General features: G+C 36.3%; 1 protein-coding gene across 2 annotated transcripts in view; it reads left to right on the forward strand.

Annotated features, from left to right (window-relative positions):
• The first annotated feature begins 1,084 nt into the window (after positions 1-1,084).
• The window catches only part of LOC123700576 (eukaryotic translation initiation factor 4E transporter-like), a 31,196-nt gene continuing 7,361 nt past the window's right edge, over positions 1,085-24,919 (forward strand). Inside the window, exons 1-18 of one of the 2 annotated variants that reach the window (XM_045647834.1) lie at positions 1,085-1,517; positions 8,417-8,588; positions 8,671-8,749; positions 9,388-9,628; positions 11,157-11,406; positions 11,994-12,086; positions 12,394-12,462; positions 13,145-13,247; positions 13,919-14,014; positions 14,725-14,838; positions 16,295-16,403; positions 17,100-17,270; positions 17,621-17,727; positions 18,041-18,193; positions 20,750-20,869; positions 21,612-21,708; positions 22,590-22,711; positions 23,477-23,567. In XM_045647834.1, the coding sequence (XP_045503790.1) occupies positions 1,439-1,517; positions 8,417-8,588; positions 8,671-8,749; positions 9,388-9,628; positions 11,157-11,406; positions 11,994-12,086; positions 12,394-12,462; positions 13,145-13,247; positions 13,919-14,014; positions 14,725-14,838; positions 16,295-16,403; positions 17,100-17,270; positions 17,621-17,727; positions 18,041-18,193; positions 20,750-20,869; positions 21,612-21,708; positions 22,590-22,711; positions 23,477-23,567 (2,266 nt within the window). In that variant the 5' untranslated portion in view covers positions 1,085-1,438. Of the gene's footprint in view, positions 1,518-6,325; positions 6,969-8,416; positions 8,589-8,670; positions 8,750-9,387; positions 9,629-11,156; positions 11,407-11,993; positions 12,087-12,393; positions 12,463-13,144; positions 13,248-13,918; positions 14,015-14,724; positions 14,839-16,294; positions 16,404-17,099; positions 17,271-17,620; positions 17,728-18,040; positions 18,194-20,749; positions 20,870-21,611; positions 21,709-22,589; positions 22,712-23,476; positions 23,568-24,919 lie in introns of those variants that run through there. The other variant, XM_045647833.1, reaches the window with a different exon arrangement.

A 24,919-nucleotide genomic window follows, 5' to 3' on the forward strand; every position in this document is an offset into this window, starting at 1 on the left:
TGTTACACTACATTTTTTTCCAACCCCGATAAAGAAGTTTCACTTCAAAAAATTAATTCAAAAATTTCACATGTGAAAATTAATAAAAATTACAAATGAAAATTTTTAGAAGCATTTTTTTACTGTAATTAATTTGTGATAAATTTTAAAATTTACACCTGACAGCTAACTTCAGTATTATGAAATAATTGGTAAGGTAAGGTATAAAAAAATCAGCGCCATCTGTACTCCATGTATTTGTATATCTATATTCACAAATATATAGGTATATATATAAATGCATGGAGTGTTCTGGTCATGTCCGGTACATGGTCCGGTATTGGGGCTTTTACCTTACATCGAATAGGTTTTTTCACATAAAAAGTCGAGGTGAAAACAAAAATCGATTATTTTTTTTTCAAAAATCGATTTTTCACAAATCGATTTATTTCTAAACAAAAAAAATCGATTATTGATTAATCGATTTTTCTGAATCGAGGTCACATCCCTAAATTTGACATAGAAAATAGAAATTAGAAATGGCTGCTGTCAATGGCTGATAACCACCACAGAGCAAGTAATATAGTATGTGATAAACACAGAGTAAGTAGAATACTACGTAATTAATAAGGCATTTATTAGAAATTCTAATTGCCATATTATGTCCATTTCAATTATTATATATTATACTAGCTTTCCGCCTGCGGCTTCGCCCGCGTTTTCAAATAAAAACCCGCATAGTTCCCTTTCCCGTGGGATTTCCGGGATAAAACCTAGCCTATGTTAGTCGTGGATAATGTAGCTTTCGAATGGTGGAAATTTTGATAAAACATATATTATAGGCTGCTGATTATAAAATTGACCAGCATTTTATTTAGGAGCACTAATAAAAATTAAAACCATTTTAATAATTTGTACCAATAATAAAAATAATAAATTAAACTGTACACAAAAATAGCAAGCATGCCACAAAGAACACCGTTAATGTGTACAAAAAAATAAACAGTGGCAACTGGATATAATGCAAACAAATTAAGGTGGTTATTTAATTCGACCGAAATATTTACATTCAATATTTATATAATTTGGTCAGGTAATACAGGTCTCAAAAGGCATATGGCGGACGTTTTATATATTTTTGCATTGAAAACTGATAAATTCTTTTAGTTATGAATATCTTGTGACCGCTAGAGCGTATTTGTTATATTTAGATGATAATCGTTAGTTTTAAATGTGTAAATAAGTTTATTATACTTAAAGTTCTGTACATAGTATTTTCGTTCGTGGACGTTTTATCCGTATTGTATAGTGAAAAACGAAAAGTCTGTGATATAAACAATACATAGGTGATAGAATAATTTGCTGTACACTTTTGTAAATATTGTATAAATATTTTAGAATTTTAGTAGAGTTAATATATTGAGCGAAGACTGAGGTATTTAGTGCGAGTTTGCAAGCTATGTCAGCTGTGAGTCTATTGTCTACATTGAAGGAGAAACCAACGGACGAAAGCCAAATAGATGAAGTTAACCAATCAGGTAAATCCATCACTATTTCATATTCCTTGCAGTTTTATCACCTACCTTCATATTATGGATAAAAATATTAAATGACCTACTAATGATGCATACCAACTTTCAAATTTAGATGCCCTAGAAGATTCCTATAGATTCCAATAAGTTTCTAACCACTGCAGTTACCTTTTGCTGATATCCAGGTCACATAACCTTGTTTAATTTATTTTTTCAATGACAGTTTGGATTTTTCCAGATTTAATCAATCAAAATATTGTCTAAGCAGAAAGAATAGGTGTCTGGTTCCAATCAGCACCTTGATATTATTTTTTTAAAATAAGGACATCATACTAGTCATTCTTACTCTATTACCAAATTTTTGGGAAATGTTTACACTTTACAAGCTTGATATCTGCATACTGCAGCATTTTTAAAATGTTACCCATCTGTCTTTATAGGATTTTCTATTATACTGTGTTGAGGAATTCTAAATGTTTTGATTTGTTATGTACGCGATGAGGAGAAACTTTTATGAATATAACACATCAATTAATCATACTTTAGATCATCAATATCAACAATGTTTCGATAGAAAGATACAATCATAAAGGTACAATCAAAGAGACATGAAGTATGTAGTTCACTGTCCATATTAAAAGTAAAGAGTATTTGCTACTTATTTGTTTTGTACTTTATTGTTTATAAACATACAGGGTGGCCCGTTTACAGTGGTCCAAAAATTTTTTTCAGCTTGAGAGCATCATGAGTAATCATTTAAAACAAACTTTAGTTAAGCGAAAACTTATGGTTTAGAAATTATGATTTTTTTTTAAATAATCCGAAGTTTCAATGTTTTTGACACAAAACTACTCTGTTATGAAAACTACTGGACCAAATTGAATGAAATTTGGTATAGGTATAGCGCAATAACCTACCTATCGCGCTATAGGCTCATCTTGTGTAAATAATTACACTGCATTTTTTTATTTTAACTTTTTCTGTAGTTTTTTGAATTTCTCGGCAAAATGTCGATTTTTCGAAAAAATCCTGTGAAAAAAAAATGTACTACCAAGGTTTTGCTGGTACTGCTAAAAACTTCCTTAACATAAGGTTATTCTTTACACAAAAAATCATAGTTGTCCTTCGATTGTAACATCTTCAAAAACAATATCATGTGCATTCAACACATGAAAATCGAAAAATTACGAAATTTACCATAATTCAATTTTAATCATTTGGAACGGCCAATTTTTGGTTAAAGAACCATTTATTGCCATAAAAGTCGTTACAAATCAGTATTCACATGGCTATAAAAGTTAAAATGAATGAAATAAAATTTTAACCTGCTAGCCAAGATTACTTTATTCTAATGTCAATTTATAGAGTTTTTTTTTTGTTATTTAGTTTTTAGGTTTAAATCTTAATAAAAGGTTTGGAGAATCAATAAAACAACATAAATATTAATTAACATATTGTTTATTTTTAACAAAAGGTTTTCGAAATGCCGTCCGCCTTTCGCTAAACATAATCTGCATCTGCGTAAGAAAATTTATTCGCAGCCTATTAAATGGCTGCCGGCTTTCTTCAATGGCTGTTATAGCCACTTGAATTTTCCTCCAATTCTTGCTCCGATGTGCTCTCCCGTGCGTACACAATCTCCTTAATGTATCCCCAAATGAAAAAATCAACGGGGTTCAAGTCGGGTGAACACTTAGATCATTAAGTAATGATCTAAGGGTGAACAGGCTGGCCAGTGGATGGTGCCACCGCGACCGATCCTCCTCTCCGGATAGGTATGAACCTATGGTATTAAATGGTATAATACTATAAACTGGTATACAAATGTACCTAGGTATGTATAATGAATTTATGGTTATTTATAGGCATAAATTCGAATGGCTATAACAGCCATTAAAAAAAGCCGGCAGCCATTTAATAAGCTGCGAAGAAATTTCTTACGCAGATGCAGATTATGTTTAGCGAAAGGCGGACGGCATTTCGAAAACCTTTTGTAAAAAAAAAACAATATGTTAATTAATATTTATGTTGTTTTATTGATTCTCCAAACCTTTTATTAAGATTTAGACCTAAAAACTAAATAACAAAAAAAAACCACTATAAATTGACATTAGAATAAAATAAAGTTATCTTGGCTAGCAGGTTAAAATTTTATTTCATTCATTTTAACTTATAAAGCCATGTGAATACTGATTTGTAACGACTTTTATGGCAATAAATGGTTCCTTAACCAAAAATTGGCCGTTCCAAAATGATTAAAATTGAATTATGGTAAATTTCGTAATTTTTCGATTTTCATGTGTTAATGCACATGATATTGTTTTTGAAGATGTTACAATCGAAGGACAACTATGATTTTTTGTGTAAAGAATAACCTTATGTTAAGGAAGTTTTTAGCAGTACCAGCAAAACCTTGGTGGTACATTTTTTTTTCACAGGATTTTTTCGAAAAATCGACATTTTGCCGAGAAATTCAAAAAACTACAGAAAAAGTTAAAATAAAAAAATGCAGTGTATTATTTACACAAGATGAGCCTATAGCGCGATAGGTAGGTTATTGCGCTATACCTATACCAAATTTCATTCAATTCGGTCCAGTAGTTTTCATAACAGAGTAGTTTTGTGTCAAAAACATTGAAACTTTGGATTATTTAAAAAAAAATCATAATTTCTAAACCATAAGTTTTCGCTTAACTAAAGTTTGTTTTAAATGATTACTCATGATGCTCTCAAGCTGAAAAAAATTTTTGGACCACTGAAAACGGGCCACCCTGTATTATAAAAAAAGTTTAATACAATGTGTTTTGGGAATGGGAATTGTAAATAACATTTAAATATGTTTGGTCTATTATAATTATTTTCAAGTTGTAATAAAGTTCAGGAGAAATATTTATAAATTTGCTATGCCAGAAGGTTTTATCCGCAGACAAATTAGTTTTTGTTGATCAGTATTGCGGAGCGAGCAAGTACTATGTAAAATTTGGTGGAAAACATTTGAAAACTATGGTCAGTAAATTCTTGGTGATGTGTTGTTTAATACTTTGATATAATTTAGGTGTATTCAATACTTAAATATATTAGGTAAAATAGGAGTGTTTATCTATATTATTATAAACTTGAAGAGTTTGTTTGTTTGTTTGAACACGCTAATATCGGGAACTACTGGTCCGATTTGAAAAATTCTTTCAGTGTTAGATAGCCCATTTATGGAGGAAGGTTATAGGCTATATATCATCACGCTACGACCAACAGGAGTGGGGCCACGGGGGTAAAACCGCGCGGAGCAGCTAGTAAATAATAAAAGGCTTCTGATTACCTAAAACATATTTTTTCATATATATTTCTTGGCATTTTTAAAACATACAACAATATATTTAAAAAATGCCAAGAAATATATGTATGGTAACATATTTAACCTTTTTATTAATATGGTTTTCTGAGTTACTTTCACAGGATAAAAATCTATTGAATCATTATTTACGAGAAGGTGAACTGAATTCCTATATCAAAGGTAAATAATTCAAGTGAAAAGCAGAATCGAGATATAAAGATAATTCTCATAGTAAACTGTATACGTAACACAATGAAGCACAGTATTGCTATTCTAAATTTTATATTTTACATGCAGTTTTATCAAGATAACATAGTTTTATCAGGTACTGAGATAGGATTTATTACTGTATTTTTACATAATAGAAATAAAATTAGAATATATTTACGTATTGCTAGAAATGCAACAAACTTTAATTTTTCATACTTTTTTTTTGCAACCATGTCTATAGGTATATAAAATATTGATCTGAATGTATAAATAATTAATAAACAACTGCAATTTTAAAGTTCATATTATGATTTTTTTGTATGTTCATAAAATTTTAGTGTTTTTCATAAAAACATTTTTACTTATATACGAAACGCAAGGTGAAACAGCATTTTAATAATACATACATAGAATAAACAGGCAGTAGTTCAAAGGAAGATAAATAATGCATGAACCTAGATCCATACATACAAGTTCTATATAATAGAATCAAAAGTAAAGGTGAGGGTTTTATCCCCTCGCTATGATTGAAGGGTGCAGTAGGGCTCTGAAGGTCAAGGGTAATCTCCCCTCGTGAAATGTGTCACAATTGTGCATGATAAATACTTGCACAGCAGTCTAGATTTGTTTTTTTATTGATAACAGATTTGTAATTGTAAATTGTAAATTGCATTTTATTTAACCTTAATTGTATTGGTGTGTCATCACAATATATAATGTGGTCGAAAATGCTTAGCTCTGCTTGATGATTCAAGCAAATTGCTTTGTTATTTTTAACTTTTTAAATTCATTTTAATTATTATGGATTACAATAATTATTGTTCTAGCAGCAAGGGCTGAATAGTGAATGTACTATTAAGAAGTAAAGAAAAGGGCAAATAATTTGTTTATAAGCATGTCTAGAAAATCTGAAGGTATTATGATGGACTGATAAGAAAAATGAGTGTTAATTGTTTTAAAACTATATGTTTAAAGGGAAATATTTAAAAATAGTCTATGAACTTGAATATTCAGTCTATAGAATTATGCAAACTTTATTAAACGAAATTTTGTGTTAATTGTCCAAAATAATATAAAATTTATGAATTTATTTCAACCATTATTACTAACGTAATTGTATCATAATTACAGTTGTCAATTCAAAGTAGCTAGTTATAAACGTATTTTAATAAAATTTAATCAGGTAGTTCATAAAAAATGCTACAGATGCGAGAAAAATTATTAAAAATCGCGAGGGTAGGTCTAAAACTTCGAACTGGTAGCCATGATCAGAATTCATGAACAGTCTTTGAGACATATTCGTTGGCAGCGCGTGTTCTCGATTATCCTGGCGGGATACCCTAGTTTTCCTCCGTGCTTCTCTTAAATCTTTTAACATCTTAACGCGATTTTTACGACAATACGTAGCTTAGGAATCTTTAAGCCTCTCGTAGAAAACCGCGCGTCGCTGTGTCTCTAAGACTTTTTAGTTTAGTCCTAGATTTAATTTTTTTATATTATTTATTATTATATTTTATTTTATTTTTTAAATTTAAATTGTATTTATATCGGTTTTTAATTTTATTTAACTAGATTAGGTTCGTGTTAGTTTTAAGTTTTTTCGAGTCGCCATTTTGTTAGGCCGCGTCACCGTTTTTGCTGCGTTTTCGTAATGGTTAGCAAGGAGGTGGTAGTCGATGTGGTGAAAACGGGGAGGAGGAGACGCCGTAGGGCTGGTAGGTCTGCTCGGCGACGGGCAAAAAAGATGGCAAATATGTCCGGTACGATTAGGATCGATGAAGATATGCCGCCCATGAAATGCGCCGTGCATTCGTTTCTCCTTCGTTACCAAAGCGCGCTGAGAAAAGTCCCTACGCAACTGCCTCCGAGGATCCACGCCGGGCCGCCCACCAAGAGGGTTAAACGTGTGTCGTGGAGTAAGTTAACAGTTTCCTAACGGTTTTTCGAGATTTACCGGTTGACCTTGAAATTAGAAAGCTATAACTATTCTTGAATTTTACAATGTTTTGGATCTGAAATAATTGGCACGGTATCTTGTGTACATTTTTCAGTGATATATTGTTGAAATTAGCATACTTTCGCCAATGATTGCGCATAAATTTGCAATGGATGACTTACAACTTCGATGTTGTAAAGAATTCAGAATAACATATTTAATGTTTAGTCTGTGATTTATTTATTGCTATTGCCAAATGGCATCAGCAATATCTTGTAAACGAGGTTTGTTTTACTGCATTTTATGTTTAAAAATGTTGAACAAAAGTTTCTCCTTAACGTTTATAGTAACTATTAGAAGTCTATTAATAGCTACCGTCGTGTACATACTTAACGTAATAAGTTTAAATTAAGTTATAAGAATCTATCGCACATGCCGACCTCCACGAAGCTTAAATTTGAATAAATTTTAACATTTTTTACAACATTTAGGTACTTTTTAACCCATTGATTTTTTTTTTGTGGTGTCTCCGTGTCTCTCAATGTTAGCCAAAAGGGCTTCTACATTTTAACGCGGACGCGGGGGTGAACTGAAGGTTCACCCTGGTAGCGACATGTGCAAGGGCGTCCCCCCTTGACCAATCAAAACCCATTGAGCCCCAAGCGGCCCGATCGGTCCAAGACACTAGATTTTCTATTGTGTCTGTGGTTCCGGGGCCTGAGTTATATAACGTAGATTAGTTATAATGAATTAACTAGGTACTTTCCTTTTATATGGGAAGCCATTTTTTGTCCTTTTTGGCACAGTTGGTTAGCTCATTAGCTTTGAAACCGAAGCAAAATAATTACTAACTTTCGGTATGGCACTGAACATTATACTGTCGAGTGTATTATAATTTAGGGTGACGTATAAAAGTACTATACACAATACATGACACGTATGTACGTAGCCCCAAAATTATAAATACCGTTGGATAATTATATTTCCTGTGTGATTACAATACTTATCATTCTTTATGTGATTTGCTAATGTTCAATTTTTCGATAGAATTGCAAATTACTCAACTGTACAATATTAAATGTTAAACATTATCCAGCCTTCTTTCTCGTGAAACTCGAGGATTATAAAAACTATAGAAACAGGACAATAAACATCCATCCATCTAACAATACCGTATACATTACGCTGTTATGTCCACAACATAGTGTATAATGTCGTGTACGTTACCCTGGAACGTCCACCATATCTATCTATCTAATGTGAACAACATAAGAAGTGTCTGTACCGTGTACGATACGCTGTAACGTCTGCCACATCTTTCTATCAGTACCGTGTACCATATCCATATACCAGTATCGTGTATGCTGTCCTGAAATTTCCACCACAAATGTCTTTGTACTGTGTACGTTATACCAGCGTGTCTTGCAGATCACGATGAGAGCGGCACGTCGGGTGGCGGCGGCGACCCGGCCGTGCTGGCGGTGGGCCCGGCGCGCCGTCCGCTGACGTACACGCGCGATGAGCTGATGCGCCTGCGCAACTCGCCGCTCGTCAAGCAGGGGCTCGAGAACGCGTTCGCCGGCAACGATGTTATCGCGCTGTGAGTATACTATTTGTGTTAAGTTATCTATAACGTGTTCTTTTATTGAGCTTTTTTAAAAATATGACTAATTTGTTTGCAGAGTACTGAAAAAACGATCTGATTCGCCGCATGAAGAAGACAAGGGAGCAAAGGGCGATGCTCCCAATGAGAATCATAAGGTAATGTGCAACTGTATGTTTCAATAACCTAGTACAAATTCTTACGAATTATTCTTGTATATTTTGTGACTATTACTATTGCTCACCTCAGAGAGGTAGTGCTCTATTCAATTATTTTATATTAAGGATTTTATACTAAAAACAAATATTTTTATTGTAATTTGTTACGCACATTTCAATTTACAGCATTTCACCCAATTATATGGATAAGTTAATTTTCGTTAAGACTATTTTCTAATATTATTTAATTTGCAACACAGACAAATGTAACAATAATATGGGTACAATGCATAATTAACTTAAAACCTTAATGACTAATTTTCATTGCAACATGTGTTGAAATAAAGAAAGAAAATACATTTATTTCAATGTCTTGCCACACTTGAAAAACAGAATGGGCTTGGAGTGCAAAGAACACAGAAAATTATATTCAATACTGATTTCAACATTAACACATAGGGTCTGTGCAGCATCAAAAATTAAAAAAGGTTGATTATTATTATTAGACTACAAGTACAAATTACAATCGCTTAACCCATTGAGCCCCGAGCGGCCCGATCTGACCACGACACGATAGATTTTCGATTGTGTCTGTGATTCCGGGGGCTGAGTTATTTATCTTTGTGTTTGTGCCGCAGGGCATATACGGCCGCGAGCGTGACCGCGAGCGGCGCTCGGCCGACCCGCGCGAGCGCGTGCGCAAGGAGAGCGAGACGAGCGGCGGCGGCATCGTGCTGTCCCCGCAGCGCCGCTCGTTCGTCAGCGGCTGCGGCGCGCCGGCCGCCCCGCTCGCGCAGCCGCCGCCGCAGCTCGCGCGCACCCGCCCCGACTCGCCGCTCTCCGCCGCCGCCGCGCAGCCCGCGCAGAAGACTGAGCAGGGTGAGTGGGGGGGAGAGTAGAGCAGGCAGGGTGAGTGTGGAGCAGGCAGGGGGAGTGTAGAGCAGGCAGGGTGACTGGAGAGTGTAGAGCAGGCAAGGTGAGTGGAGAGTGTAGAGCAGGTAGGGTGAGTGGAGAGCAAAGTTAGGGCAGCGAGCAACAACTCTTCTTTTCTCCAGCTGCGTGCCCGCGCAGCAGATAGAGAAGATTGAACAGGGTAAGTGTAGAGTGTAGGGCAGGCAGGGTGAGTGGAGAGTATAGAGCAGGCAGGGTGAGCTGAGAGCAAAGTTTGGGCAGCAAGCAACAACTCTTCTTCCTTCCAGCTGCGTGCCCGCGCAGCAGATAGATAAGATGGAGCAGGATGAGTGTAGAGTGTAGAGCAGGCAGGGTGAGTGGAGAGTGTTGAGCAGGCAGGGTGAGTGGAGAGCAAAGTTTGGGCAACAAACAACTACTCTTCTTCCCTCCAGCTGCCTGCCCGCGCAGCAAATAGATAAAATTGAGTATGGTGAGTTTAGAGTTCATAAAACACACTATTATTGTAACATGCTGACAGAGAAAAGACTAAGCAGGGTGAGAGTAAAGCGAATTTAGAAAATGTAAAGCGCTGGAGCATAGAGCCAAACAAACCATGTCCCGTCTACGCGCCTTGCGCCTACGCAGTTTCAGAAAAATGAACCAGGTAAAAGTAGGGAGCGAAACAATTATCTTTGTATGTACAATGTACTGTCTCACGGCCTTTGAAATATGGTTTTTCTTTCAATAAAAACCATTGTTTGTCTGTAAATACAAAATATAATAAGAGGCCTATAATAACGGCAGTAACAGGTGACGCGTATCTCAAGACATTGATACGACGTTGTATGCTATTGCCTACATTTTACTAAAAAGTCATAATATTTCATTGTTTTTATTTAATAAAATTTAAATTTTACCACAATTCAGAGTTGCGTTATAATTTAAATACAGTTGAGTTTTTTTACAATTATATAACTTTAAAAAAATAACACCATCACTTGCTTGCTTTTCAATCTTCATAAAAATTGGTAGCAACCACTATTTATGACTCTAAATACACACTTTACTTTCTGATTGTTTTTTTGTCTATGTTTGAATTTGGTTTAAAAAGTTGTTGTTCATATAATTGACACATTAATTCATTTTTATCAATGTTTATTCATATAATTGACACATTAATTCATTTTTATCAAAGTTATTGTTCATATTTTGACACATTAATTTTTATCAAAGTTATTGTTCATATTTTTGACACATTAATTTATTTTTATCCAAGTTATTGTTCATATTTTGACAAATTAATTTAATTTTTATCAAAATTATTGTTCATATAATTGACACATTAATTCATTTTTATCAAAGTTATTGTTCATATTTTGACACATTAATTTTTATCAAAGTTATTGTTCATATTTTGACACATTAATTTTTATCAAAGTTATTGTTCATATTTTTGACACCTTAATTTTTATCAAAGTTATTGTTCATATTTTTGACACATTATTTTTAATTCTAGCCGGCCGCCGAATCGGCTCCGGCCGCATCATGGTCCGTGACGTACCAGCTGCCGGGTGGGAGGAGCCGGAATACCGTCCGACGGAGATCTACCGACCGCCGGGCGCTCTGCGTGACCGCGAACGTGACCGTGACCGTGACCGCGACCGTGAGCGGGAGAGAGAGAGGGAGCGGGAGAGGGAGAGAGAGCGGGAGAGGGAGAGGGAGAGAGAGCGGGAGCGGGATGAGCGGCGGCCTAATGGGGATAATAGGTGGGTGGTGTATTTATTTATTTGTTGCATGAACATAAGTCATGCATACCGTAAATCTATACTAATATTATAAATGCGAAAGTAACTCTGTCTGTCTGTCTGTTACTCAATCACGCCTTAACTACTGAATCAATTTGCATGAAATTTGATATAGAGATATTTTGATAGCCGAGATAGGACATAGGCTACTTTTTACTCCGGGACATAGGATAGGTTTTATCCCGAAAATCCCCCGGTAACGAGAACTATGCGGGTTTTTCTTTTACTGCGCGGGTGAAGCCGTGGGTGGAATGCTAGTATAGAATAATATTATTATGCACCAAGACCACAAAATAGGTTTTGTTTATAAATATAGAAGAATGTAATATAGAAAGACCACAAAGTTTGTTCTATTCATGAAAAGACTATTTATATAAAAAACGAGCTTTTTGTAAACAGATTAAATCACAAAAGACAAATTGTCAAAGAAGTGTCAATGCATATTTAACACTAGACATTACTACAGAATGTTTTTTTTTTTCTATATAAAAAAGATCAACTGGATTTTTTTATTCTAGTAATATTGAATTTGATTATTTATTCGTCAGGTTCGAGCGACGTTCGTTTACCAGAGACTCCTACACCTCTGACATCAAGAGGGAGAGGGACGATCGATTCAACAACGAGAAACATAGGGACCGGTAAGTTTGTATGACGTTTCTTCTTTTTAGATAAATGACAATTTTCTTGTTATGTATTAAATAGAGTAAAACAGTAATAGCAATTTTATATGTTGGTTTTTAGTTAGTCTTTCACTCAATAACATCTGATCATATCCCGGTATATTAGGTACATAAATGGATTTTAATAAAATACTGGATGACTTACCCATTTTGCCTCAGTGTGAGTGATATCCAGCTAGTTAATAAATATATTTATCTAAACCACAAGCCGTAAGCTATTTTTGATGCAATGCTGCAAATTAATATGTAAAATTCTGTTTCACAGACAGGACAACCGCAGGTCAGGTGGTCGCTATTCTCAACGACGCTTTGAGAAGGAAGATGAACCAGAATGGTGAGATTTTACTATTTTGATAGATAAAAGTGTCTCATTTGTATTTTATATTTTTTTAATTTATTATTTGAAGTTAAATTTTCATAGAATATAATTTTTAAATCATTAAAAAAATTGATTTAATTTTTCTGGACCTAATTCAAGATGAGATGTGGATTCATTCAAAAGAATTATTCTTACTTTGAAACAAAACGATCAGCCTTGTAGGCAAATAATAAACTATGGCAATTCCGCTTTTTAAGGTAGATTTATAACCATTATATACATAATTATATAGTACTAGTGGTCCGCCCCGGCTTCGCCCGTGATACATGTTTCGCAATAAAAGGTAGCCTATGTCCTTTCTCGGGTATCAAAATATCTCCATACCAAATTTCATGCAAATTGGTTCAGTAGTTTAGGCGTGATTGAGTAACAGACAGACAGACAGACAGAGTTACTTTCGCATTTATAATATTAGTATGGATTTACTAGCGGTCCGCCCCGGCTTCGCCGGTGGTACATATTTACGTTCTCTACATAAGAACCATCCTCGTACTTCAAGGAATATAATAAAAAAAGAAAGAAATCGGTTCAGCCGTTCTAAAGTTATGCGCTTACCAACACATTTTGGGATTCATTTTTATATTATAGATGTATTTATAATATTCTAACTATGCTTATACTTATTTAAAATGTACAGGTTTAGCGGAGGGCCGACATCTCAATTGGAGACGATAGAGTTGCGCGGATTCGACGAACCCATCAAGAGCAAGAGCAGCAGTGGTAGTAATAAGGATAGCGAGGTAAGTCAGAAGATATTTTTAGATTATTTACAGTTTTGCTTGTTTGTTTGATAAATTTAATCATTTGGTAACCGATTTTGAGAATTATTACTGTTTTTGCAGGTGATTGAGATGATATTTTTAAATTATTTACATTTTTGTTTGATAAATTTAATCATTTGGTAACCGATTTTGAGAATTATTAATGTCTTTGCTTCCAGTATTATTTATTTTTCTGCGAATTTAGTATCAGTTTAGTCCGTAAATTGTAAATGCATATTCTGAATCATTTTTTATATTCATAGAAATGTAACAAATGCGAAAGCGTGCTTGTTTGTATCACTTTCGCGTCGCAGTATATTCATTTTATAAATGTCTGAATTCTGGACTTATTTCCCTTTTTTACACATTATCACTACATAGTATAAAACAAAGTCGCTTTCTCTGTCCCTATGTCCCTTTGTATGCTTAAATCTTTAAAACTACGCAACGGATTTTGATGCAGTTTTTTTTAATAGATAGTGATTCAAGAGGAAGGTTTTAGTATATAATTTATTAGGTTTTAGACAAAGCGGGCGAAGCCGCGGGCGGTAAGCTGGTATCTTATAAATAATTAAGTATTTATGTATATTGTCTTATACACGTAGAATATCTTAGCCAAATAATTATTATATTGTTTTATATACGTATAGAAATGGAACAACAACAACGGCTCTCACTCGCCCGTGGACAAGTGGCGCAAGGACTCGTCGTCGCCGATACAGAACGACACCGCCAACACTACCAGTGTTAGTATACATGTTTATTTACTAGATTTATTCATTTTTAAGCTATTGCATAGCTTCTATCGCGGGCCTTGAGCGCGGGGACCGAATCGAGAAATTCCGTAACGAAAAAACCTCACGCTCCCCACTCCGACGGGCGGAGGTGTGGCTTGAAGGCATAGCATGCAATAGCGCAACCGCCCCAGTCCCCGAGTGACACACGTCGTTTTGTATACTACAACATGTTATTTAGATCAACTATAACACTAAAATGTAGGATCGAATTCGTTTGACAAATAATCTATACTAATATTATAAAGCTGAAGAGTTTGTTTGTATGTTTGTTTGTTTGTTTGTTTGAACGCGCTAATCTCAGAAACTACTGGTCCGATTTGAAAAATTATTTCGGTGTTAGATAGCCCATTTATCGAGGAAGGTTATAGGCTATGTATCATCACGCTAAGACCAACAGGAGCGGAGCAATGCGGGTGAAATCGCGGGGAACAGCTAGTTCAACATAAATTGCTATTTATGTGTGGATAAGTCACTTTTATGTGTTGAAGTTTACACAAATAGTGTTTAGAGGGATTAAAATTTTAAATAAATATAATTTTAAACAGTAAAATAAGCAAAATTGACATAATAATTTCGTCAAAAAAAAATAAAAACATCAGTAACTTTACATAATGATCAGAAACCTTAGAATGGTACATAAAATAAAATGTTACCTACAGGACAAGGACTCCGGCGTGGAGTCGAAGCCGGAAGAGCCGGTGTCCAACAACGAGCAGCCGGAGTTCAACCTCGATGAGTTTCTCAAGTTTGACTCCATACCTGACGTGCTCACTGTGAGTTATCTGCTTGTACACTGATATTATATAGAAAATAAACATTCGTTGATAATAAATTAACTATAAAAGGGCATTGAAACTTTCTGGCATATCAAAACCGCCGCCATTTTTTTTTTTTTCAAAATCGCGGCGCACGATTAAAGTGGTATGTATGGATAGAGGACACATAGACGAACAAAAAATGTCCCATCACATAGTACCCTAAAGCGTCACATTACCGAGATATTTGGAGGTAAATAACAGTTTATTGGAAGAAAGTAGGTAGATTCATTACATAAAAACATACATACATTACATAAAAATGTAAGTAATGTAATGAATACCTACTTTCTTCCTGTAATAATAATAATCTACCTGGGAGTGATTAGTTGGAGATAATATTATGCATATAGACACATAATAAGTCTATTTTTAGTGTTTGTCGTACTCATAAGTGAATATTTACCTCCAAATATCTCGGTAATGTGACCCTTTAGGGTACTATGTTTTGGGACATTTTTTGTTCGTCTATGTGTCCTCTATCCATACATACCACTTTAATCGTGCGCCGCGATTTTCAAAAAAAATCAAAATGGCGGCGGGTCGATATGCCAGCGTCCATACAAAAAGTTTCAAACCCCTTTATCGATTTTGATAATTATCTACTGTTACAAAGCTTGAAATCTTTACCTAGTGATATAGGCATTTTTTTATCACGGGTAAACTTGGGTGACATCGGGGCAAACAGCTAAATTTGTAATCCATACTAATATTATAAATGCGAAAGTAACTCTGTCTGTCTGTCTGTTACTTAATCACGCCTAAACTACTGAACCAATTTTCATGAAATTTGGTATGGAGATATTTTGATACCCGAGAAAGGACATCCCACGGGAACGGGAACTATGCGGGTTTTGCTTTGACTGCGCGGGCGAAGCCGCGTGCGGAAACCTAGTTTTTGATAAAAAGGAAATTAACATACATACAAAGCCCATAGGAAAGTCGATTTCTTTTGTTCCCTTTCAAATGAACATTAATGTTTTATTGCTATGACATGTTATCCTTATTTTTTGATATAGAAGTCATGGCAAAATTAATATATACATTTCTCGCGTAGTTTCGATGCAACTTTGCATTGTTTGAAATTGATTTCTATCTATATCTATTATCTATACTATATAATGTAATACTATTATAAAAAGGAAAGGTTTGTAATTATATATGTATGGTTTTCACGCATAAAGTACTGGACCGATTTTGATGAAATTTGGCACAGACAATCTTTAGACCCTGAGAAAGAACATAGGCTTCCTTTTATTGCGATATATGTACCACGGGCGAAGCCGGGGCGGACCGCTAGTCTACAATAAAAATAAAATAAATCTTCTTTTGACGTTTTGTTGTACAATTTTGGACATGAGGCTCTGGCATAATATAATAATCCTGTAATAATTATGAATTTTTTTATTAACAGAACGGTAGTAGTGAGACGGAGGAGAGTCGCTTCAGCCGCTGGTTCCGCAGAGACAGTCCCACCGGTGATGCCAAGCATTATGAACGGCTCATGCACAACATGGTTGATGGTATGTGGTTTGTTATTATTTTGATTCAATTTTATAGAAGATATAATTAGATAAAGTTGGTGTGGATTTTTTGAATTTGATATTTTTGGTTTTATGGCATTCAACTACTTTTTAAATATAAAATATAAATTAATCAATAATATAAAAAATTCGATCACTAGGTGTCCGTACCGGATTGGCGTGAAGGACGCGGGTTCAAATCTCGCCTCGAATTTTTTCTATCTTATATATAAAAATGAATCGCAAAATGTGTTGGTAATGTGTTGGTAACTTGAGAACGGCTGAACCGATTTCGACAATTCTTTTTTTATTATATTCCTTGAAGTACGAGGATGGTTCTTATGTAGGGAAAATGTAAATTATGTACCACGGGCGAAGCCGGGGCGGACCGCCAGTTCTTTATAAAATTATATTGTTGTGGAATTGTCGAATGGTTCTGTGACAGAAAACTGTTACACATTTCTCAGATTTTTTTTTAATTATATTAAATTTACAAATAATTAAGATGAAACAGAGATAATATAAAATGTTATTGGCCTAAAACAATTCGTATAATACGTATGCAAATTTAATCTGTTGTCAATTTCGAAATATCCAACTCGAATTCATTCATCATAACTTAGTATTTAGCTCTTAGTTCCTTCAAGATATCATGAAATACATTCTCAATAGTTTTAAAAATGTATTTACCCACAGACTTGGACAACTCCACGCAGCTAGAGCCCCCACCAAGTATGCCGATGGGGATGGGCATGGGGGGCAACGGGCTCAGTGCACCCATGGGCTTCGGGGAGCAGTTCCAACAGGCCCCACCATCACTATTGGACCTGCTGCGGAGGGCCAACGCACACCCGGACAATAGACCTGGTTAGTTACTGTACTACATAGTTACATATTTATTTATATTACGATTATAATATGAGCAGGTAGTGTATCATGTCAAAAATTTAGCAAAATCGATGCAGAACCTTCAAGTCATATGTTTGACTAGCTGTGCACCATGGTTATACCCGCATTGCTCCTCTCCTGTTGATCTAACCGTGATGATTAAAATTCAAATTAATTTATACAAACTCTTCTGCTTTATAATATTATTCATATTCATACACATTTAATTTCCATGATGATATATCAAGTACACGAAAATCAGATCCTATATCACCTACAACTAAACCTATCTTTAAACTATTTTAATTTATATTTTATTGTGATTTCAGAGGTGAATCCTAGCGTGGGCAAGATCCACAGCCTGGAGGAGTTGGAGGCGAGACTTCGACCGCCGCCCGCCGCGGACAGATCCGATTTGTCGGCGTTTAAACGACTCGTGAGTATATACTTAGCAAAATTATTATAGAGGACAATATTTTGTTACGAGAACGAAAGCATATACCGAATATTTTTATACGCCTTTTGCGAAAAGATTAAAAGTGATAAACGACAGTATGCTTCGCAGTTAAGTAGAAGAGAGAGACAGCGCGGAAACGCATTTTAAAGAGCTACTATAAATTATTTCTAGAAATGTATCTAATAACCCTTATAACATGTGAATCACAATAAATAATTTGAATTTGAAGATCAAAATTGTATGTTCATTATTATGAATCAACCACTGTCAACTGACAAAATGTTCCTTACAGCTTGCTCAAGTGTCAGGCGGGCATGCAGTACCAGCGGAGAACGCCCGCCAGCAACACCAGCAGCAACAGCAACAGCACCATCAGCAGCAGACCCCGCACCCGCAGCACAACCCGCTGCCGCAGCCCGCGCAGCCGCCGATGAGCTTGCTGCAGGTACAACACCACCAGCAACACCAACACCAGCAACACCAACACCAGCAGCAACACCAGCAACACCAGCAGACCCCGCACCCGCAGCACAACCCGCTGCCGCAGCCCGCGCAGCCGCCGATGAGCTTGCTGCAGGTACAACACCACCAGCAACACCAACACCAGCAACACCAACACCAGCAGCAACACCAGCAACACCAGCAGACCCCGCACCCGCAGCACAACCCGCTGCCGCAGCCCGCGCAGCCGCCGATGAGCTTGCTGCAGGTACAACACCACCAGCAACACCAACACCAGCAACACCAACACCAGCAGCAACACCAGCATCACCAGCAGACCCCGCACCCGCAGCACAACCCGCTGCCGCAGCCCGCGCAGCCGCCGATGAGCTTGCTGCAGGTACAACACCACCAGCAACACCAACACCAGCAACACCAACACCAGCAGCAACACCAGCAACACCAGCAGACCCCGCACCCGCAGCACAACCCGCTGCCGCAGCCCGCGCAGCCGCCGATGAGCTTGCTGCAGGTACAACACCACCAGCAACACCAACACCAGCAACACCAACACCAGCAGCAACACCAGCAACACCAGCAGACCCCGCACCCGCAGCACAACCCGCTGCCGCAGCCCGCGCAGCCGCCGATGAGCTTGCTGCAGGTACAACACCACCAGCAACACCAACACCAGCAACACCAACACCAGCAGCAACACCAGCAACACCAGCAGACCCCGCACCCGCAGCACAACCCGCTGCCGCAGCCCGCGCAGCCGCCGATGAGCTTGCTGCAGGTACAACACCACCAGCAACACCAACACCAGCAACACCAACACCAGCAGCAACACCAGCAACACCAGCAGACCCCGCACCCGCAGCACAACCCGCGGCCGCAGCCCGCGCAGCCGCCGATGAGCTTGCTGCAGGTACAACACCACCAGCAACACCAACACCAGCAACACCAACACCAGCAGCAACACCAGCAACACCAGCAGACCCCGCACCCGCAGCACAACCCGCTGCCGCAGCCCGCGCAGCCGCCGATGAGCTTGCTGCAGGTACAACACCACCAGCAACACCAACACCAGCAACACCAACACCAGCAGCAACACCAGCAACACCAGCAGACCCCGCACCCGCAGCACAACCCGCTGCCGCAGCCCGCGCAGCCGCCGATGAGCTTGCTGCAGGTACAACACCACCAGCAACACCAACACCAGCAACACCAACACCAGCAGCAACACCAGCAACACCAGCAGACCCCGCACCCGCAGCACAACCCGCTGCCGCAGCCCGCGCAGCCGCCGATGAGCTTGCTGCAGGTACAACACAACCAGCAACAGCAGCAGCACCAACATCAGCAACAACAATACCAACAACATCGTAACCAATAACATCGACGCAAACAACACTATTTCCAACAGCCAACATGAGCAGCAGGCGCCGCAACAGCAGCATACCAACACATAACAAAAACAACACCGTCACTAACAACACTTACTATCACTCCTTTAAGCATTTTATTTGCTTACTAGGAGTGTTCCAATCACAAATTAGTTTAAGACATGTAAATCTATACTTCTATTCTAATAATATTATAAAGAGGAAAGTTTTGTTTGTATGTATGGTTTTCACGCATTAACTACTGGACCGATTTTGATGAAATTTGGCACAGACAATCTTTAGATCCTGAGAAAGAACATAGGCTACCTTTTATTGCGAAGCCGGAGCGGACCGCTAGTGATATATAAAAGTAATCAATAACTTGTATTGTGAATTAATATATTATATAATAGGTATTAATGTTAATAACTCGATATAAGCTGAATTGAAATTAAAATAAAAACATCACCAACAACACATTCTCCGACAACCAACATCAGCAGGCGCCGCAACAGCAGCATACCAACACCAACACATAACAACAACGACATATAAACGTCGATGACAGCAACAACATTGTCACCAACATAAACGTCAACGACACCAACAAGAGTGTTAACAACACTTCCATTAACATCACTCACACTAACATAATCAACATGAAAAGCACCACCACAAGTAGCAGCAATTTAGAAAAGCCTAACAAAAAATTAAAACATCGTTATTAGAAATATTTATTCAACAAAAATTGCACTATAATGCAAGTGTAATAAACTAAGCCACTAACAAATAAATTGTAATTTTATCCCTTTACTAGCTGTTCCCCGCGGTTTCACCCGCATTGATTCGCTCCTGTTGGTCTTAGAGTGATGATATAATATAGCCTATAGCCTTCCTCGATAAATGGGCTATCTAACACCGAAAGAATTTTTCAAATCGGGCCAGTAGTTCTCGAGATTAGCGCGTTCAAACAAACAAGCAAACAATCAAACAACAACTACAACAACAACAAACAAACTCTTCAGCTTTGTAATATTAGTATAGATATAATCGCCGGGATTACCATACCATTGATTTATGAAATACATGCCTACTTAATTTTATTCCTATAAAATTGCAGATTGTTACGAATTGCACAAAAAAAAACGTTACTTTATTACATTAACATTTCACAGATGTTGAACAAGAGCATGGAGCAGCAGCAACAACAGAAGGTGCAGCAACAACAGCAGCAGCACCAGCAACAGCCGCACATCCCACAGGAGCTCCTATACAAGCTCCTACAGGTTCAACAGGTAACAATGCAATTTGTGCATCTATGCATTTGATTTTCATACAATGCTTTTTGCATTCTCATTGCTTCAAATTTAAATGGTTTTTCATAGTATTATATCCTAGCTTTTTCGAAAATGATTGTCTTATTGATACGGTTTTACTTTTGTTACAATACAGTACTGACATGCATGAAAATAATATGTAACTGAAAATTCAGGGTCAAATATAGTTTTTAACTCATAATCAGCTAGCTCGTAAAATGCGGGGTGTTATTTTTAATTTTCACAAGCTTTTATTTATCTTGCAGTATAAGCAATAGCCTATATGTGATATTTTTCTTCAAAAATCACTCATTACAAGTATGAAACTCAAACATTTATTTATTAAAATTTCAATTAGACTACTTCTAGAAGCACTTTTGAAATGTAATTACATATTTTTAAAATTTACCACCGATTCGGAAAGCAGTATCTACGGAGAAGAACCGGCAAGAAACTCCATAGTTGCTCTTTTTAATCATGTCAGTTTTACAATTTAATTTAACAAAATACATATGTAATATCATATATTATCATGATATGCCAAACTGTCCTGTAGTTTTTACGCGACAACCCTCCATGGGTTTTTATCGTCCATATATTCCTTAATACTGTAATAGGCTCTCTGAACTAGTACACTTAGCATAAATAAATCAATTAGCATAACTTATTTCTCATAAAATCTTTAAGCTTATAATAATTCTAAAACAATGTACATTTGCAGCGGCAGCAACAACCGCCATCGCATTCGGAAGGCGGCGCGTTGTCGGCAGCTGATCGCGATCTGTTGCAGCGCCCTGAAGCGCAGGCCATTATACACGGTATGTGTTTAATGTATTATTTTGAACTAGCTTACGCCCGCGACTCCGTCCGCGCGGAAAAATTAAGGTTAATTTTTTTCTACGTATTTTTCCGAGATAAAAAGTATCCTATTTTATGCCCAGGATGATAAGGTATAATTATACCAAGTTTCATCGAAATCGAACCGTTAGTTTTCACGTGATGCCTTCACATACAGACAGACAGACAGACAAAATTTTTTTTAATCACATTTGGGTTTGGTATCGATCCAAGTAACACCCCCAACTATTTATTTTTGCAATATTTTCAATGTACCGAATTGACCCTTCTCAGATTTATTATATTATGTATGTATAGATTAGATTTCCATACCTTTGTGGAAAAATTGTCAAATAATCTGTGAAAACTTCTAAATTAATTGGTTAGGGAAAGAAATAAATCACACAATGTCAAAATTATATATCTTATCAGAACGTTAATTCAATGCACTTTACAATTTCAAATCAGACGATCAAATACTCGTGCAAACTTGAATCGATTTATCGTGAATATCAAGTTCCGAGTCGTATAATATGTATCACTAGTTATGTCGCCAGAATATATTATGTCTAAACGGGCTTTTTATTTTGTGATGAGTATCACTACATAGTATAAAACGAAGTCACTTTCTCTGTCCCTATGTCCCTTTGTATGCTTAAATCTATAAAACTACGCAACGGATTTTGATGCGGTTTTTTTATAGATAGTGATTCAAGAGGAAGGTTTTAGTATATAATTTATTAGGTTTTAGACAAAGCAGGCGAAGCCGCGGGCGGTAAGCTAATAGTTTATAAAAATGCCTAAGTATAAGTTTTCATTACATTTTTGAATTTTTTTACATAATTGACCAATAATTACTCAGGTCTGAAGGCGGGCGAGATAACGGTGCAGCACCTGATGCAGCAGCTCGGCAACCCGGGGCTGCAGAGCAGACATCGGGAGGTGCTGCTCACCATACTGCGGCTGCATCATCAGCAGAGACAGGTACACTCAAACTTATAGTGTAACTCAAATCTTGAACATGTATTAACGTAATTGGTTTGTACGCCTGCGCCACCAGCCCCCCTAGCCAAGTGGCTTTCCGTTAGCGTAGCGTTCAATAGAATAGACTACGAATGTATGAGATTGACGTTAGCTGTAGATAAACGGTTTATCTACAGCTTAGATAAACGGTTTATCTACAGCTTAGATAAACGGTTTATCTACAGCTTACGTCAATCTCATACATTCGTAGTCTATTCTATTGAACGCTACGCTAACAGAAAGCCACTTGGCTAGGGGGGCTGTAGAGACAGGTGTTGCGATCAAACTCAAGTTCACACTTAAAGTTAAAATCACGTTCAAACTTAAGAACCAACGTTTATTTGATTACTTTCTGCGCTTTTGCCATTAATAGAGATTGATGCTGGTTAAGCTCTGAGACATTTATTTAATTAATTCGTGCGCCTACACCACTAGCAGTAATGATAAGTACTGGTGTTTAACTGAAACTTAAATATCTTTCAACTCATTTACTTATTTGCTAGCTAACCCGACAGACGCACGATTTGTCAAACGTGTGAAGTTTAAATGGCCGTTCAATTTTCTCAATTGTATCATATTTTTTCGTAAATTTCTCAAGTTTACCTTTCATAAGATCCTCCTGCCAATACAGCACAACAAAAAATAATCAACAAAAGTAATGAAAAATTAAAAAACCCATTTCACATAATCTAAACGCAAATAAATGAACTTTATTCACAATTACAGCAAATGGTCGGATCGCCGCTGCCCGGCGTCAACCCGCACTTGGGAGTACCACATCACCAGCAGCTCAGGCTGTCGCCGATACCACAACCCCGTGAGTTAAAAACAAATATCTAATAACATTATGAAAATGTTGATTAAGTAAAATAGTAATAATGTAAAAAAAAAAAAACTATAGATATATCCAATAAAAAGATGGATGTGTAATGAGTATATAGGGGTAAACCACCCAATTATTGACACTCTACCAATTTATTGGCATGCTACAGTTTTTTAAGAAAATTAAGATTTTTTTATAGCCAATATAATTTTTTATATTTACAAAATATTTTATTATTTTATTTTATTATTTTACAAAATATTCATTTGTACTGTAGGGAAACTTCCAAAGAGTGTTATTATTAGTTTTGTAAATCGTCCGAACGATTTTGAACAGGTTGCGAGATTAATATTATGACTCGCATAGTGACTGTAAAATAATAATAATTGAGTATGTAATCGCAAATCGACAACAAGTGCCTATTTTGCGTGAAGAAATAGTGTCTGCTATTCGTCGATATGATTTTATAAGGGCCGATTTTTCAATGCTTGGATAAAACTTATTCGTCGAATAATATTGTATAAAACCACCATTTTAAAAACGTATTCTAATTGCCCGTATTTGACAGTTTACGTGTCATTTTAATATTATCGTGTAGTACCTTATTGGCCGAATAAGTTTTATCCAAGAATTGAAAAATCGGCCCTAAAAACAATAAGACAGCAAACTGTAATATCACTGAATTTACTGTAAGACGCACTTACAGCGAATTAAAATTAAAACAAAATTATAAAAATCTGTCTTTATATGAATCGAATATTGAAGTTATTTTAGAAAATTTTCATAGTAGTCTTTCATTATACATGATTGTTATATATAAGTTATATAGAAATAATGTAAATATATAAAATAAGTAATGCCAAGTAAAGCTAGTGGCTAGTAATAAGCTATTTCTCTTCACGGACGCAGCATTCTGTATGTCCCCGATGATGGGCAGCCCCAACTCGCTAGGAATGCACCAGCAAGGTAGTGTTATGAGATAGAATAACTGGATTATTATATGTTATTATATGATTAAGGGCTGATTTTTCAATCTTTGGTTAAAACTTATTCATCGAATAATGTATTAAACTATCATTTCAAATATTATGTATTCTAATTGTCCGTATATGACAGTTTACAGGTGACATTTTAAAATGTTCGTGTAATACTTTATTGGACGAATAAATTTTAACCAAGGATTGAAAAATCGACACTAAATATATATTATTATGTAGTTTTTATTTGTAGAAGCTTGGTCGTGTTTTGTTTGTAATTTTACTTTTGATCTATGATCCAGGATTAGAAAAATATACTCTCATCTGTTTATTAGATGAAACAATTTTTTATAGGCTTATTTCAATGTT

Source organism: Colias croceus, chromosome 19 (genome assembly GCF_905220415.1).
Source record: "Colias croceus chromosome 19, ilColCroc2.1".
Classification (NCBI taxonomy): Eukaryota; Metazoa; Arthropoda; class Insecta; order Lepidoptera; family Pieridae; genus Colias; species Colias croceus.